This window comes from Piliocolobus tephrosceles, chromosome 3 (genome assembly GCF_002776525.5).
Source record: "Piliocolobus tephrosceles isolate RC106 chromosome 3, ASM277652v3, whole genome shotgun sequence".
Taxonomy (NCBI): domain Eukaryota; kingdom Metazoa; phylum Chordata; class Mammalia; order Primates; family Cercopithecidae; genus Piliocolobus; species Piliocolobus tephrosceles.
Window position 1 is genome coordinate 170,799,430 of NC_045436.1, and position 19,108 is coordinate 170,818,537.

Sequence of the window (19,108 nt, forward strand, 5' to 3'; positions counted from 1 at the left end):
TACAAAAAAGCACACCACAGACAACCAATATTAAGATCAACACTTTGCTCACATGAAGGATTGTCCCAAGGGTTTGCTATAAGGCAAAACCCTTGTAATTTTCTCTCTTTAGAGTCAAAAATCTTAGTTCTGCATTTTAAAAAAAAACATTTACCATTGTTGGGTGCTTTGCTTAGATTGCAGAGTAACTCTTACATTAAAATATAGGGGCTAGTTGCATTAAAAATGCTCTAAAGAGAAAAAATATCACTAATGATATTCTAATAGTGTTCAGTACCAAGAGAAACTCATTAACTACTGCATGTTTCCATGCCACTTTCTCAAAAAAACATCCCAAAAAACCTGCAAGCAAAGTCATTACCAAAATTCCTTCATCAAAATTTTCAAAAAAGCAATTCTCAACTATTAAGAACAATGTTCCATGCAACAGTGACCCCAGTTTAGACAGAAGACCCCAATATTTATAGGTTAAACACATAAGCAAGTTCAAGCCAGATTTCACCATTGTCTTATAAAGGTAAAACTTAATTTTATGCAACTAGCCATCTGTATATTTCCCCTTCTCCATTTTGACTTTACTTAGGGTTTACTAAAGTTTTGCATTCTTCTATAAAATTCAGATTTTTAAGTATGGGTTTCTTATGGGTCTCACATTTGGTGACTGGTTAGCAGTGTGCTGGCCATCTTTGGTTTATAAAGGATGTCTTAACCATGGACTATCAAAGGGGCTTAAATCAACTTTCTTTAGAATTCTTGTATTTTCTTTTGCTCATTCTTTTATCTATACTATATCACTGCACAGGAATTAGAACCGCACGTCACAAAATTGCACAGGGATTACAAATATTACATCCAGTCTGCATAAAATCGAATTCCACTACTGACCAGATCACAAAATGGCTGCACTCTCTAATCTAAAACTAATTTGCATATTGTACACATGTAAGACGATTTTTTAAACTTGAAGTCACAATAATGCATGCAAGTTTGCTTTTTTAAACAAATTTTATAATTTGTTCATGCTACCTAGATTCAAGAGAGCTTTTTTGAACATTTGCAATACCTCACCTCGTTAGTTAATAATTCTAGTGCATGCATATGGTGTATACAGGTAAGTAAACATGCATTTTTTTTCACATTCTAAAACTATGGCAGTTTAGGCCATATTGTGCTGCCTGCATTTTATCTGCAATGCAGTGTGTCTCTAACGTTTTCAGTCCCGTATTAATAGGTGGCATTTACACATAACACCTATATAGCAGCAAAGCTAATACAGCTTGTGATTAAAAATGTTTAAAAATAGCTAATAAATCAGATTATCTTGAGGTATTATTTCTTGCAAGTCAAAATGGAGAGCAAAAAAATCAACCCTAATTTTTAGTTTATGTATACACTGAAAATAGCAACAATAAAAATAAGCATTTGTAGCAGACATATTCCATCTTCACTATTATTTTGCTACCTTTGGTAAATTACTGGGGCAGATCTTGAAGTTAAAAACCCATGTTTAGAAATAAGTGCACGCTTCCCCCACTATATAGCAGCAGACTGTGTTGCCCCTACGCAAAACATTCTCATATCTAATTTTAACTTTACATATAAAAATAACTTGGAGAAAATACAAAAAAACATTTTATTTTTAACATGAAAATATCACAAAAATTAGTAAGCCTGAGATGTAGGGTTTTGGTGAAAAACAAGAGGCTTGTAGTGTTTTGGCTGCTGATAAAGATGCATGTATTGATAGCTGGGGTGAAAAGCAGAAGAATGCACTTATTTCTTCTGCATGTCAGTATCTTCAGACACAGTAAGCCACATGCACCCTTTCCTTCCTTGTTAAACAGAGGCCAGTTTGCTATTCTTAGTTCCAGCGGAAGTGGATCTGACGTGGGCGATCAGCACCTTCCTTTACCAATGGCTTATGGAACTCACGTCCAGCACGAGAGTGGATATTTGCCCAACAAAACTCACAGTAATACTGCAGGCAAGTGACATTGGCACAAAAAAAGGGAGCAAATTTTCCACCACAGCGTGCACCCTGGCATTCATCACACATCTGGTCATCCAGCACATATGGCTTTACCTCCACCTTGAAAAAAAAGAAAGTAAGTCTCATTAGGGTCTGCTTCAGAACTCAAGTTCTGTAATAACTTAAAATGTTTCTATAGAGGAAAAAAAGGACCAGCATTAAAAGCTGAGGAAATGGGCAGTTTCTCAAGGAAGGAGCTTTATTGTGTAGTAGATTAAAATACTTTAAAAATCTATAAAAAATCTGATGTGCAAAACATTTCACTGTCACTTTCTTGAATAACATCTTTGAAACACCTGTGTCCTGGTATTTTCAGAGTTGGGGGAAGATTGTGAGTGAAAAACAAAAGAGACCTCAAGTAGCCATGGAAGAAAGTTTCCACACCTTTTTCCCTCATTCCAGTATCACCTGTGAGATGGCAGAATCCGAACAGCCACTGATTAAGGCAGCGCTTCTCCACTGCAGGTGCAAGTCACACTCTGCTTCGAAGTAAGTGGCACAGACAAGCCAGAACTGTGGAGAATCTTACAAAGGGCATGCCTAGACTTCTGTAAATTTATAAGATATAAAGTACAAGTCCTGTTGTGAAGGTCTGACTTGGCAGAACACTTCAGACTGGAGTCAGCTCTGAATGATAAACTTCTCCACCTCAGTTTCCACATCTGTCAAGTGGGAATAACAGATCTTGTCTCAGAGTTGTGAGGCTTAAATTGTGAATGTAAAAGCATAAGACAGTGCTTGGCACATGGTAAAATATTCTATAAATTAGTATTATCTACTATTAGCTGCAATAGCCTTGCTTTCCTGCTTGTGATAACTTTATGAATGGAAGGTTTTTACCATTTGGCTGAAAAGTGCCAGACAGAGTAACAGCTCAGCTGTTCCTTAGGAGACAACAGAACACTGAGTGTTCTGAACGACTGGATTGAGATAAAGTAAAGGTTGCCTATAGTAAAAAAAATAATGACCCAACAGTTTGTATTCTGAATGTACTCTACTGAAATACTTGCATGAGTGCAGAAAATGAATTTAAGGATACTTTCCGCAATATTATTTGTAAGAACAACAAACTAGAAACAACATAAAAGTTGATTGAAAGAACTGTAGGATGTTCATTTGATAGGTCATGGAATTACATTGTTATTTATATTTCATTCATAAGGATTAGGATAAATATATTTTATGTATATTCGACACTTGGCTTTTCTGAATTGCTTGTTTGTATCTTTTGCATATTTTCTTGCTGGAATTTGTTTTTTAAATTGATTTATGAGTTCTCTTTCGTCAGTTAAGAATTTTTAACCTTTTTTTCCAGTGGCTTTACAATCTTTAACAGAAATTTTTAAAATTTTTATGCTTGATCTTTATGTCTCAACTTTTTCCTTTATGGGTTCTATCTTTTCTTTGCCAGGCTGCTATTTTTGATTCATCATCTTCACTACAATTATAGTTATAATAAAAAAGAACATTATTACGACTAAAGAATAAATTAAGGTAGCATGACAGTTACTGGATTTCATCTCACTGAGATGAATGGGACAGCACCCATTTGCACAACATTCGGTTCCCAGTGCCTAGAAGAATATCCAGCATGAAGTAGAAATGCTATAAAGATATGCATAAATGCAATACATTTACATAGGTTTCTTTCTCACAGTTATTTCTTTTTTTTTTTTTTTTTTAATAAGATTTTAGACAAATTGAAACCAGGGTCTGTGATGTTTACTTCACTTTCATAATAATAAAGTGCCAGATGTTCAGGAGTTACATTTTAATATAAAACTGTTGAACGGAAATTTTGCAAATGCAATGATTTCAATTATCTGTATTTTTAAAATTCTACATATTAGTTTATGAAGCTAACCTACTTTACTCAAAACCAGAGACTTTAAAGATGGAAAACTGAATTTCAAAACCTATTTTTCATTAATAATCTCTAATAATTAAACTCTTCCATATGCAAAAGGAAGTTTCATTAACACTACACTTCACCTAGTCTTATTTTCTAACATATACGAGAAGTCACAGGGAATTATACTACTCATGAAATAACATACAAAAAAATACAATGAATTACACATCTGTGGTGATTGCTTTCCAGCTATCAGATAGGAACTAAACCACAGTATCCATGAGTCTAAAAAGTAAGTGGAATAAACAATTTTTATTCCCTCCAAATATGTATCCTGTGTATCTTTGGGTTGGCAGTTATATACTTAAATTCATTCCATTTTTATGGTTTAATAACCATATTCATATTGGAGAGATGAAAGATATAAAGGTAAATGGTTTAATATTTCTTTGTATAAGCAATACTAGTGACTTGTAAAATATTTAAGGCTCAAATTCTTTCAAATACAGTTCAAAATTACTTTTGTAACACATATCTTATAAGCTTTTCTCTCAGGTATTTCAATCAATGCCTTTTTAAGAAGGCACAGGTATCTCAATTCATCTGCTCTGCAACTGAGTTGCTCTTTAAGAGTCAACACTCTGCTCCAAATAATTGGTCCTTCACTATCATTTCAGAAACAAAGAGGTAAGAGGTATGACACTGTAACAGTCTTTTTCTTCTGCTACTGCACATTAAATACCATGATTATATACTATGTAAATAACGTCCTCTGTGACCTATTACCTCTCTGTAAAAGTAGGGATTAGTGGTCTAAACCACTGCTGTACATTTGTGTCACTTTTGGAGCTTTATAAACTCCTGTTGCCCTGGCTGCCTCTCAGACCAATTCAGCAGAACCTCAGGGGGTAGGACCCAAATGTCAAGAATTTTCTAAGTTCCCAGGTGAATAATGTACAGCAGAGGTTGGGAACCACACCACCAGAGGAACTCTTAACGTTCAGACAAGTTCAGAAAAGTTATGTATGCATGTCTTATCAAAAGCAGAGCACCTCCTCTTCGTTTTTTTTTGGCAACCTTTTCAAACAAACAAAAAGGAAACCACTCTGCATTTGTGAACTGAACCTATGCTGCGTTTCTTTTCTTTTTTTCTTTTTTTTTTTTTTCCTTTTTTTTTTCCTTTTTTTTTTTTTTTGGAGTCTTGCTCTGTCGCCTGGGCTGGAGTGCAGTGACCAGATCTCAGCTCACTGCAAGCTCCGCCTCCCAGGTTTACGCCATTCTCCTGCCTCAGCCTCCCGAGTAGCTGGGACTACAGGCGCCCACCACCTCGCCCGGCTAGTTTTTTGTATTTTTTTAGTAGAGACGGGGTTTCACCGTGTTCGCCAGGATGGTCTCGAATTCCTGACCTCGTGATCTGCCCGTCTCGGCCTCCCAAAGTGCTGGGATTACAGGCTTGAGCCACCGCGCCCGGCCGCGTTTCTTTTCTAAATGAGATGGTTGGGTAATTACACTGAGGACTACTTCTAGCACGCATGGTCTAGTCAATTGGTATTAATTAACCAGCCTCCCGTCCCCAAAATAGACTTTTAATGTGCCAAACAGCCCCAGGTTTCAAGAAACTGTTACACTGGGGAAAAGGAGTACCCAATCAACTTATATCTTCTATCTACTAATTTGGATATAAAAAATTCATTTACCCCCATATTCTTAATGTATTTCTGCTGTACTATAAATACAAATATGATTATTTTAGAATATGTTTAACTATGTATAGGAACTGTTCACAGATTTTGGCATAAAATAGATTTGTAAATGAATGCTAGTGTCTTTATTTTAGAAGGTAGTTAGTACTTGGAATTATTCAATAGGGTTTCAGTTATCATTCCTAGTACTTCTTAAAAGTTCTTATTGTGATGATTCAAGCAATGCTACTAAAAAAATTTTAAGTTTAGGTCAATTATTTTAGAGAAATATACACAATGCATTTTATTTTAGTTTTTGTGACAAATGAAAACAAACATTTAAATAACACTCTCCGCCAACTTCTATTCTAAGTGCTTGTATATATGTGAATTCATTTAATCCTCAAAATTACTGAGAAAGACATATTATCATTGTTTTCCATTTTACAAGTGAAGAAAAAGAGGCATAGAGAAGGTTAATTTGTAGAAATGGGGTTTAATCCCAGGCAGTCTGACTCCAATGTACAGGCTCTTAAAACCACCTCTGCCTCCATGGTTAGAATATTTGACCTTACTGGCTGATTAAAAAATTTTGACATGGCTGCACAATGGTATTAATATTTTTATATTATACCTAAAGTTTAAAGTGTGTTCAGTAATTTTCCATTTCAAGGAATTTTTATATAATATCCTTTAAGGCTTAAAGAAGTATAAAAAGTAAACAGCGCTCGAATTATATTATTAACTCCTTAGGGTATGAAGCTTTGGATCAGCACCTTATTATAGGACATAAGTTATTTCCCAATATGCAACTTACACGTTTATCAATATCACCATGCTGAAGCTGAACAAACCGAGCACTAATGGCAGCAATATAGCTCTGCTGATTGGAGAAAGCAACTCGCCCAGCACCTTTTGGGTATTTTAGCTCAGGATCTGTATCAATTCCTGCATAACAAACTCCACCATACAGCCGGTCCATGATCATAGCAAGTTCCACTTCAAAAGGAAAAGAAGTTTACATCAAATGTGACAGAACACTGTAATCAACAATTTTTAAGTACTTTTTGTAAAACGTAAAAGTCAATAGTATATTATCATTTGACCAGGAGTAGAATGGCAGATAAGAGGCTGTTGTTAAAAAAGGAAGGGGATCAAGGATGCTTTTTTTTTAACTATAAAGTGACTCACCACCATCACATCTACCCACTTACAGCACTAAACCTACTATATACTCTGTCTTCTGACCTATAGACAAATAGTTCCATGCTCTTTCCTAAATCCAGTCCTTTCACTTGCATACCAGATCCCATCCACTCTCACTAAGGACACTGCTTTAGCAATTCTCCCCTTTCCCTTCTATACGATCAGTTTTCCCCTTATACTAGATCATTCCCAAGCATACTATACTTTTCCTGTCTTAAAAAATTCCTGTAACACATTTTTTCCCTCTTAGCTACTGCTCCATTTCTCTGTTCCCCTTTACAACCAAATTTCTCAAAATCTGTTCCAGTATTCCCTCCAATTCCTCTCCTCCCATTCTTTATTCAACTCTTTCTAATCAGACTATCGCACCATGACTCCATTATAATTGTTCAAGCCAAGTCCAATGGTCAACCTATCTGTAAATAGCATTGAAAATAGTTAATCCCTTCCTTCTCATTCAAATATTTTCTCCATCTGGCTTCTAGAATATATTATCCCACTAATTCTTCTCCTACCTCACTGATAAATTTCTTCTGAGTCTTCCTTGATAGTTCATCCTAAACTCCTTAACTTTTCAATGTTAGAGTACCCTAAGTTTCAATCTTTGCAACACTATCTACACTCCTGGCTTTGGTAACTTCATCCTGTATCATAGCTGTAAATACCATCTATGTTTTTAAGCTCCTACATTTTTATCTCTAGTATGGACCTCTCTCCTGGACGCTGGACTCGTATATGCAACTGTTTAGTGGACAACTCGGTATTTAACAGGCACTGGCCACACTCAGTATATTAAAAATGGAACTCATAATCTTCCCCTATCCCATTAAACCTGCTCCAATGAGTTTCTGCTGATCTAGTTAGAAAGCAACGGAAAAGATGAAGTTGTTAAGATCTTTGGCTTCATCCTTTCTGTATTCTTCCCTTGCTCCATACTGCACATGCAATCCTGTGAACCTGATTTTCAAAACATATCTAGAGTCCAATCGCCTCACCTCCATCACTAACATCCTGATTCATGCTAACATCATTTTTCATCTGGTTCATGGCAATAGCCTTATCTCTTTACTTTTGGCCCTTGCCTTCCCAGCTTGTTTTTAAAACAGTATAAGGAATGATTCTCTTAAAAAATATACCAGATACCACCATAAAAATACATTAGAAATATGCCATATACGATGGTTTAACTGAAATTTCTATTTGGGAGCTTTGAATGGTGCCATAAACTTGTGTTCAAAACCAAGACCACAATCTTCCCTCCCAATCTGCTTCTTCTCCAGTGTTCCTCCCATCTCAGTAAAAGGTATCACTGTCCACCCAGTGGCTTATGACTGAAAGATGAGATTGTCTTTGTGTTTACCTCATAAATATCTGTCACCTCTGTTCAGTTGGCTTTCTCCACTGCTACCACTAATCCAAGCCACCATTGTCTATCTCCTGGATTGTAATAATAGGATGCTAAACTGGTCTGCCCATATTTACTCTTACCTTGGCCCCCCTCTCTATGAGTCATTAAAGTGAACTTTGAAAACTGCAAATATGATGAAGTCTCTCTTTTGCTTAAACACTCTTCAATGGTTTACCCTTGCTCTAAGGGTAAATACCAAGTTAGCCTATTAGACTTGTATGATGTGAATCCTGTCTACCTTTTCAATGTCTCCTTGTGTCCCCCCCCTCACTCTTTGTAGCCCAACTTAGGCACTTTGGACTTCTTTCAGTTCCTCCAAAGCACCCTGTTTCCGTCCACACAAGACCTTTAAATAAGCTGCTCCCTTTCTGTGAAACATACTCCTCAGAACCCTACTACCATCCTGATCCTACTCCTTTTGCCCAATCTTTATATGTCAGCTCAACTACAAATATCTTCAAGATATCAGACTTCAAATATCTTCAAGATATCAAATTATGATATTTCCTTGCTACATGCTCTTCTGTTCCCTATGTACTTCTTTGTAGAAGTCATCATATTCTATAAGTATTTACACGTATGAATCGTTCTTTAACATATGTCTCTAAGACTGGGGAGAGGATGTTTTCAGTGATGGAAATCACTAACATTCTACACATGGTGCAGGGTACCATCTAATGTGCGCAAAGTGGGTATATACATCTACAATTATATTCCTATGTAACATATTTTGGTAGGTTTCTGGTTCCTAGTTATTGATAAACAGAAGTTTATCATCATTCACTTATCTAAAGTGCTACTTTAATGATTAAAATACAGATAAAAGATAAAAAATCCCATATTTCTTTTTCAGATACTGGAATTGATCTACACAAAATAAACAAACCCCAAATTCTCATATCTTAGAGAGGTACGCTTAGAAAATTGGAAGTATTTAGGTGGATTCTTACAGATTTGCTTGGAGTTAGCTACTGCACTAATATTGATAGATAAGCACTCAATTCTCCAGTTTGAGTTTCAAGAAGGGGGTCTCAGAATTTGTTTCAAAATTCTGTAGTTAGGGCCGGGCGCGGTGGCTCAAGCCTGTAATCCCAGAACTTTGGGAGGCCGAGACGGGCGGATCACGAGGTCAGGAGATCGAGACCATCCTGGCTAACACGGTGAAACCCCGTCTCTACTAAAAATACAAAAAACTAGCCGGGCGACCTGGTGGGCGCCTGTAGTCCCAGCTGCTCGGGAGGCTGAGGCAGGAGAATGGCGTGAACCTGGGAGTCGGAGCTTGCAGTGAGCTGAGATCCGGCCACTGCACTCCAGCCTGGGCGGCAGAGCGAGACTCCGTCTCAAAAAAAAAAAAAAAAATTCTGTAGTTAGCAGCTATTGGAGCATGGAGAATCTGCTCCTGCTCTGTCCAATAGTGTCATGTACACAATAGCTTCCAAATATTTATTAAATTGACTAAGACATATTTAAATGATTTTTTAAAACAAAATTGTTAACATTCTACTTACCAGCCCTTAATGGCCTAGGAACACCTCCAACAAAAATTGTTTTTCGGGGATCCAAAGGCTGAGAACCATCCATTACAAAATCACTATCACTTAAATTCCAAGGACGTATTTGAACCTATGAAGAAAATCACATTGAGTCTTACTCCCTTGATGGCTTATGAGAATTTTCTGTTTGTTTTTGCCAGTTAATAGTTATTCTTTTATTGTTTAAAAATTTGGATAGTGGGACCTGGAAACAAACTTTTTTATAACTTTTGATCTATATACTATAAATCAGCAGTCCTCGACCTTTTTGAGGAAAGGTCGAGGACTGCTGATTTATAGTATTTAGATCAAAAGTACTAACGGATCAATTTTGAGGAAGACAATTTTTCCAAGGATGGAGATGGTATGGAAGATGGTTTTGAGATCAAAGTGTTCCACCTACGATCATCAAGCATTAGATTCTCATAAAGAATGTGCAACCTAGATCACTCACATGTGCAGTTCACAATAGGGTTTGCATTCTTATGAGAATCTAATGCCATCTCTGATCTGACAGGAGGTGGAACTCGGGCAGTAATGCTGGCTTGCCTGCCTCTCATCTCCTGCTGTATGGCCTGGTTGCTAATAGGTCATGGACCACCAGTACTGGTCCACTGCCCAGGGGTTGGGGACTCCTGCTATAAATTATCTGGATGTTTCAAAAACTAAAACTCAACATGATAGTTTAATTGTTCTTTTATTACTTAACAATCATTTCAAAACAATTTTTGAATAATCTGCATTTGTAGCCTGAAGTTCATGTGGTATTTACTTACTGGTTTGTCCTTGATAGTAGGGCTAGAAACACACAGATAGAGTTTTCCATCTTCTTCAATACAGGCATCAATTAGTGCCTGAACTGAGCTCTCTTCTTGAAAGAGAAGAAATGCATAGCCTGGAATAACCATTAAAAATGAGGCAATATGTCATATCAAGTGATTTTACTCCAAATTTCAGTACTATTTGGAAAATATATGCTTTTGAAAAAAGAAAAAACAAATAGGACAAAAAACCATTTACCTTCTACAAGAGAACACAATATACTATGTAATACACATTAAAACAGATACTCAGTAAAGCAACTGGCTACTTTATATAGAACACTTGCTATCAGATATTGTACTAACTTACATGCATTATTATTTGATTCTCAAAAGTCTGTGAAATACGATTCCCATTTTACAGAAGAAAAAAAATCAAGGTATCGAAGTCAGTCTCCTAGTAAATAGTTGGTTGATTAATTTCAAACCCAGGTCAGCCCCAAGGTCTCCCATGCTCTTTCTAGTAGTGATACCACCTTCTTAAAGAACTTGGCAGAATTAACCAGGTGAGTATATCTGGAGCTCAAGTTTGCTATAAAGGCCCTCAGGTTAATCCAAGTTCTAGAGCATACTTTTAGACTGGAATACACTTGGAAAGGTCCAGGAAATCCCCTAAGCAGAGGAAACATTCCACAGTCTCACGAAAACCTCTCAATGATACTAAGAAAGCTACAGTAGAAAGGTTGGAATGAAATATGTTCCTTAACAAAACATGGGTCAGATGGATCAAAACTTTTAAATCAAGCCTCAACTCGGAAAGCAGTGGAATACATTTTTCAAACTGTTTGGAGACTATCTAGACTTGTAAACTAACCAATTGCCAATCTTTAATAAAAAATCATGTATCCAGCTGACATAATAGACTAATTATAAAAAGAAGGCATCAAAATTTACACTACAAGTTTACTATTATGTGATTATTCCCAGCAGGTGATAGCTATAAATGATCTATCCCTTTTCTTGGCAAGATTTCTATGCGAACAAATGTACAGCATTTTAATCTAGTCCCAGTATGAAGCAGAAATCAAGCAGGCCATGTATGTCTGTTCCACTATATAATGGGAAGTGTAAGGTCATGTTTGACTCAAGTCAAAAAACTCAGCTTATTGTCAACCATAGCTTTATGCCACAAAGCTTTAGTGTGTGATGTGACACTAAAGTACTTCATTTTAATAAAATTAATAGCTGATTGCATAAAAAATACCTGAAGCCATTTCACCCTATACAAATGATTTCACCCTATATAAATACAAACTTCCAAAGGTAAGATTACACAGGATTAAAAAACATGTCTTAGATTTTTTACATTGCTAGAAACAATTTAAATATTCTTAAAAATAATGAAGCTTTTTTAAGGCTTTAATTTTGATACAAAATAAGGATCTGGGAACTATAACTATTTTGTAATAATGAAAAGGATGTGAGACCAATTTACTGAAATAGTACATTCAATTCAATATTTTAATATTGGTCATTTAAAAAAATTTTTGATATTAATATTTTAATATTGCTTAATTTTAAAATAATACTTCAAATTCAATATTTTAAATATTTCTCAATTTTTGTTATTATTAGAGAATAAATGTTTATATTACAAAAATTAAGCCATATCAGGTAAATTATGACTTACCCAATACAAGTCATTAGATATTAAAATATTCTTAACAAACATACTCTATAATAGCTTCTTTCGAATTTGTTAAAGCAAGCTAATAGTCACATAACGTGAAGGTTATTCACTGCAAAGGAAACTTATGTACATGTGTGTCTTAGCATCTAAGGGACTCTAGTCACTGCTGTAATTATAAGGTAGCTTCACCCACTGGATGCTTCTATACCAGTGTTTTCCAAATCATGGAAAATGCTGAATTACAGAAATTAAAAAATTGCTTGAAAGAATAAGGTTTGGGGATACTGGTCTTTGGAAATGGCTACAATTAACTGTAACTGTACCAAAAAAAGTATGAATTGCCAATGCCAATTTTACTTTTTCAATTAGAGAAACTAAATACTACAAAACTACAGTAACAATGATAGCAACAATAGCAATAAAGACAACTATTCTGTTTCACATTAAATTTGTTCCATCTCATCTTTCTAGGCTTAGAGTACACCATCCCTGTAAGTGAACAAGTGGCTCATGCAAAAATGTGCATCTCTCTCCATCCAAACAATTCCTAATTCCTTTTTAAAATTCTATTTCCATTTCTGCCTGGAACTCTGTTCAAGTACTTTTTATCTATCTGTATACAGTACCTTAGATTCTAATTCCAAACCTCTCAGTGAAGCTTTCCCCTATCTACTTGAAGTAATTTCTCCATCCTATAGTATTTTTTGTTATCTCATTTATTAGACAGTTAACAATCTGTGAACTATTGAGAATGTGAACATTCACAAAGGTGAATAAAGACACTATCTTACAGACCTTTGAAAGAAACTGACATTAATAAAATAATTACAAATTTTTAAAGTTGTAAAAATGTAATACTGCAACTGTGATGAGTGCTCGGAGTGAAAGACACAGACAGCACTAGGAGTTGGGCAGGAGGAGCTGACCTCATTTGGTAGATCCTCAGTGTTTTCTGTGATCAACTTACACTTAAGCTTGAGATACAAAAGATAAGTAGGGAATATACAGATAAAGAGACACAAGGAAGATACACCATCAGTCTAGAGATTATCATACATAAAAGCCCTGAGGCTGGAGAGGACAAGGCCAGTTTGTGGGACTGGAGGGAAACAAGCAGCAGTAGTAGAAGAAGCTAGAAAGAAGATGAGGCCAGGCAGAGTGAATACATTTTTGCTTTTACCCTAAAAATAAGAAAAACCACTAAAGGGTTTATGCAGGTAAGTAAGGAATAGTACCATTCGATGAGTTTGAATTCAAAGACTGTTGTGGCTGGACTATAGGAGAAAATTGGAGAGGGCTAGAGATGTGGAGAGACTAGAAAGACAGCTGAAGGAGTCAAGGAAGTGATGATGGTAGCTTGTCGAGAACATTACAAAATAACTCAATACTCTGAGTATTCAATAAAAATGGCATTTATAAAGTAAACTTTATGAAATGGCAAGATAGTAAAACTATGGACAACACTAAAACTTAGCTAATAAATAAACATCTCTATCCATGTGGAGATAATTTCCTCTCTAAACCAAGGTTTCATGACCTCCAATAAACTCCAGATTACATGGAGAGAGGTAGATAGCTTTAATCAGATTCTCATAGAGGCCTGGGATCCAGAATCCCTACTCAAAAGATGCTCTTGATTCCATACATACATATAGATCTACAAGTATTAAAAACAATCATTGCATTATTCCATTTATCTAAAAAACTGTTTGAACTATTAGTGGAGGTGCTATAATTCTCAATGGCAGAAAGTAGATACTGTACCTAGTTTTTAAATGCCAATAACTTCTTTATCATGCTTCATTTCCCTGAGTCAAAATCAAAGCATTTAACAGTTCTATTGGAGTCTTTTCTCCAGGCTTGACAATTCACTAAGTCATGAAACTAAATAGTATGTGTGGTGTACTTTTTCTTTTCTTTTCTCTTTTTTTTTAGACGGAGGCTCGCTCTGTTGCCCAGACTGGAGAGCAGTGGAGCCACCTCGGCTCACTCCAAGCTCCGTCTCCTGGGTTCAGGCCATTCTCCTGCCTCAGCCTCCTGAGTAGCTGGGACTACAGACCCCCGCCACCGCGCCCGGCTAATTTTTTGTATTTTTAGTAGAGACGGGGTTTCACCGTGGTCTCAATCTCCTGACCTTGTGATCCGCCCGCCTCGGTCTCCCAAAGTGCTGGGATTACAGGCGTGAGCCACCGTGCCCGGCCTATACTTTTTCTAAAATTATATTTCAGCAACGTTTAAAGTAAAGTCTTAATCTTTGAACCTCCTTCCTTCTTTTACTTATTTCAGAGAACCTTCCATTAGCAATTCTGACTCCTTTCTCCTCTCTTCCTCTTGTTATTGTGGGCAGGATATACTTCCTCTCCCCACAGATGATGACTTGATCATGTGACTTGCATGTGAAGGTTAGCACAATTTATAATTCTTGTCCCATGGCGATCAGTCACAGTGTCTTCCTAGCAATAACTGACTAACATAACTAAGCATCTTCCTCAAATCTTACATCTTTATATAACTGAAAAAAAAATAGACCCAACTAGCTACTTTGTCTTTTGTCTAAATTATTTATTCATCAACAGAGTTGGTAATAATTTATACTGCTCTGCTGTTATCTAGAACACTTAATGTAAATCTTATATTTCAACTGTTCATAAATTTATATTTTATAAAAGACCAATCACTTCACATAGATCTTAATTTCATAATGCAGAGAGATCCTGTTTCATGTCTATACCCAAGTTACCTGGAATGATGCTTTAGACAGAGAAAACACTCAAACATTTGTTGATCTGAGTCTATGAAATTATCATCAAATCATAGCAAGTTTCTTATGATTCCTAACTGGCTAAGTAATTGCTATTCTTTCTTTTGCTCTCATACAACCAATTTCCTAGCAAATATTAACAATAACAATCCTTACCTTTTGGTGGAAAATAGGACTTGCTTTCTGCTTTATGAGGCCAATCTACTACCAAAGGCCCAAATCTTCTGAAGCTAGCAGTTATTTCATCTTAAGAAAGTACAATAATATGCATTAGAAATTAGTTTCAGTGATTCGTTCTAAGAAATTCTGTACTTTTACTATGAAGATTTAACATTTAAAAGTGCCAAATACCTTAAGATAAATTAGAATATAAACACTGGGAATATGTCTAATATACTTATTAAAATAATAAGTCAAACTTAGTAACAATTTTCGTCAAAATAAATTCCTTTTTAAGCAGTGCACTGGTTAGAATACTCAATTGCATGTGAATTTTAAAATTTTATATAACATTGTATGGATACTAATGACTTTATAGTACACCAAACCACAAATAGCACTGGATTGAAAAAAACGCCAACATTACGTAAGTTAAATAAAATCTATTACTGCTTCACAAATAAAATCATTTTATTATAGGAAAAAAAGGTCTGCTGAAACAAGACTTGAATAACTATAATGTTGAAAAAATATACTAGGGTCTGATACATGCCAGGTAGTTTCACTGAAATCCATATAGGTTACATCCAATTGCTATGTCTTATGTTATTTTATTACATGGAAATCTTAGGAAGATCAATACTTAAAATAAGTTTGTGGGTATTTGAATCATAACTAAAAAACATTCTAAAATATAAGAATGAGTGATGTATTTCCCATAACCTCACACATATAGTTTAATATTTTAAGTCTTCAATTAATTTTCTTTTGTTATAATTACACATGATCATTTTCACATACAATTATTAGTGTTTGTGAAATCCTAGTTTCCTATTCATGTTCTGTTTCCATTTCCCTTTTGCATTTAATAGCCTCTTTCTTCCCTGTTTCTAAGAGCACATTTATCCTTACAGAAATTAAACTTTTGGCCGGACACGGTGGCTCATTCCTGTAATCCCAGCACTTTGGGAGGCCGAGGCAGGCAGATAATGAGGTCAGGAGATCAAGACCATCCTGGCTAACAGAGTGAAACTGTCTCTACTAGAAATACAACAAATTAGCAGGGCATAGGGGCACACGCCTGTAATCCCAGCTACTCAGGAGGTTGAGGCAGGAGAACTGCTTGAACCCAGGAGGTGGAGTTTGCAGTGAGCCGAGATTGTGCCACCACACTCCAGCTGGGACAACAGAGCGAGACTCCGTCTCCAAAAAAAAAAAAAAAGTAAAAAAAGAAATTAAACTTTCGATTACCAAGCATTGCAGATATAATCTTATGGTTGGTTCCATTTATTTCATTGTGTGTGTGCATGCACACATTATGGTGATTTAAAAAGTTTCAAGTTTTTAAGAAATAATATGTTCTATTATTTTAAAAACAAGTAGAAATGACTAAGGTCATGAAAATCTTATTTACCAAAAATGTTCACAGTTACAAATATGATAAGATCTAAAGAAAAAATCATAAAAAAGCTTTTGTTCAACTACTTTCATATTTCAACAGGTGATAAAATATTTTAAAAGAAGAAAACATATTCTAATTCTGAAAATCTCCAGGTGGTAAAAACTTCCATAGTCCATTCACATTAAATTTCATATTTTTTTGTTTTTGTTAAAGCCCAAATCACCATGTTAATAAATATCTTAATAAATACCTTCATCAATATCTGGAGGAAGACCACCAACAAAAACTTTTCGAGAGAAGCGTTCTATTCGCTCTCCATTTTGATGAGCTGAATAACAGGTGGGTGAATTTAAAACTCCAACTTGATCACTGTGACCATCATCCAGCAAGCCATCATCTATTGGAAAGAGGGAGGAACGACCTAGAATAAAGAACAAATATAACTTGAATCTCAGATCTGAGAAAATGATAAATTTAAGCATAAAAATACCAATGACAAATTAAAAGACTTAAAAATGAAGGTGATGCAGGTGAACATAAAAATTAAGAGAAATTTAAATAGTATGTGGTTTTAATTACCTGGATTCAAGAAAGAAACAATCTAAAGAGTGACTTAGAAATAAACATAGTCATATGTCAACAATTAAACTGAAAAAGAAATACTAGATCACTTCAACTTGTTATGAGCAAGAACTTGTTATAACCAAGAACCTAATGTATGCGGACAGTTAGACTGGATATGCAACAGGTAAGACTTTTCAGAAACTGGTGGCAGAAAGGAAATGACACAGACTAAATAGATAACGGGATATAATTTGTAAAAAATCACTTGTAGACTACAGCAAGTAAGGATAAGGAGAACAAGTAACACTTGTATACAAGGTCTTGACCTAATTTATTACATGTGTGCCAATTATATGAAACGGTAGACAGGGCTTCTGCATATGTGCAAAATAGAAAAGGGTGTCCCCTCTGGCACTTTAGTGCCCATTTGAGCCCACATTTCAGGAGGTAATCCTTGTATAGGGCACATCCTGTACAATCCTCTGAAGTAATCCCCACTCTGTGGGTAATCCCTCCATAAAACTTAAATGACCTAATATACTCCCCGGCTGTCAAGGAATGTACATTTAGAAAGATAAGATGTATATATGTAACCATGGTACACATCCATAAGAAAGCTTTAAAGTGCTCAGAGGACATACTCTGGAGGAAAGGAGTCTAATAAAAGGGGGATTTCCTGAATCTCTAAGTGAAATTAGATAGTATTTATGATAAAAAGGGAAAAATAGCCGTGCATAGTGAGGCATTAGAGAGGGTAGAATATCTATAGGTGGAAATATTTATAGGAACATGGTTTTCAGTAAATTTTCCTTTTTTCCAAGTGAAAGGAGAAACAGAAAATGTAGGAAAAATTGAACTTAAGAAATAAGGAATAGTCAAGGTTGGCTGAAATATGTTGGAAACAAGGGGAGTAAAAGCTAGAAAAGCCCTTTGAGGCTAGCTAAGAGTTATTTAACGCTGAATGCCAGGCTAACAAGACATTTAGTAGGTGATGAAGATAATAAACTGGATGCAGGGGTTCAATCAAAATTTTAACTTTTTCTGTACATCAGGGAAAGTTAGTAAACATGGATAAGGTAGCTGGAAATGAGCAGATTAGAAGCTGTGCAAAAAATCCACAAAGGATGGATGGCAGTCACAAGCAAATAGGAAACAAAATAGGGAGAAACAATGAAAAAGGAGAGATCTAAGGAAGACTTTAGAAAATGATAAGAACCATTAACTGATATAAGGACAGTAAAGACCAGAAACTGGTATGAGAAAGGAAAATAATTTAAGCTTTAGATATGTAAAGTTGTATATGCTGTTAGGATGTTCAGAAGTAAATGTATTGTAGGAAGCTGAAAAGGAAGTGCAGAAAAGAAATGTCATATTTCTGAGAAAATAATTTGGAGTCAACTCCACATGGGTTATAGTTTAAGGTCCTTTGTAACATCAATGATAAACACTCCACTGAGAAATGATGAGAACAGCTCCTCGGGAAACTTACAAGGAGGAAACAGAACATTCAAGGAGCTAGAGAAAGGAGTGGTAAGAAAAGTGGGAGGGCAGCCAAAATATTACTTTAATAGAAGCACCAAAAAAGTAATAAAAGAACGAAAGAGCAATTAAGTAACAATGTGAAATATTAAGATAATTACTTTTAATAATAACAGTTGTTTTGAGGACATACATGATCTGTGAAGGTAGGTGTTTCAGGAAAGTTGGGTAGCAGTCACATTGCATGTATTTAGAGTTTTATTAAGTATAGAGATCAAATGAAGATTAGTTCTTAGAAGTATATTAGATAAGGAAAAACAGTAAGAATATGGACAAGTTATTTTTCTTTCAATATTAACTGAAGGATTTTTTCTGGATAGGAGACAATGGATATAATCTATAGCAGCGGTCCCCAACCTTTTTGGCACCAGGGACTAGTTTTGTGGATGACAATTTTTCCACAGCAGGGGGATGATTTCGGGATGAAAATGTTCCACCTCAGATCATCAGGCATTAGATTCTCATAAGGAGCACACAACCTAGATCCTTCACATGTGCAGTTCACAATAGGTTTCACGCCCCT

General features: G+C 35.5%; 1 protein-coding gene across 6 annotated transcripts in view; it reads right to left on the bottom strand.

The window, feature by feature from the left end:
• Positions 1–19,108, bottom strand: part of CPEB2 (cytoplasmic polyadenylation element binding protein 2) — a 67,089-nt gene that overhangs the window by 1,907 nt on the left and 46,074 nt on the right. For 4 of the 6 annotated variants that reach the window (XM_026455633.2, XM_026455638.2, XM_026455637.2 and 1 more), the window contains 6 exons: positions 16,733–16,903; positions 15,078–15,167; positions 10,486–10,604; positions 9,686–9,800; positions 6,381–6,562; positions 1–2,089 (listed from right to left, as the gene is read on the bottom strand). The exon at positions 1–2,089 is cut by the window's left edge and continues 1,907 nt beyond it. In XM_026455633.2, the coding sequence (XP_026311418.1) occupies positions 1,862–2,089; positions 6,381–6,562; positions 9,686–9,800; positions 10,486–10,604; positions 15,078–15,167; positions 16,733–16,903 (905 nt within the window). In that variant the 3' untranslated portion in view covers positions 1–1,861. The remainder of the gene's footprint in view (positions 2,090–6,380; positions 6,563–9,685; positions 9,801–10,485; positions 10,605–15,077; positions 15,168–16,732; positions 16,904–19,108) is intronic. The other 2 variants (XM_026455636.2, XM_026455634.2) reach the window with 1 other exon arrangement.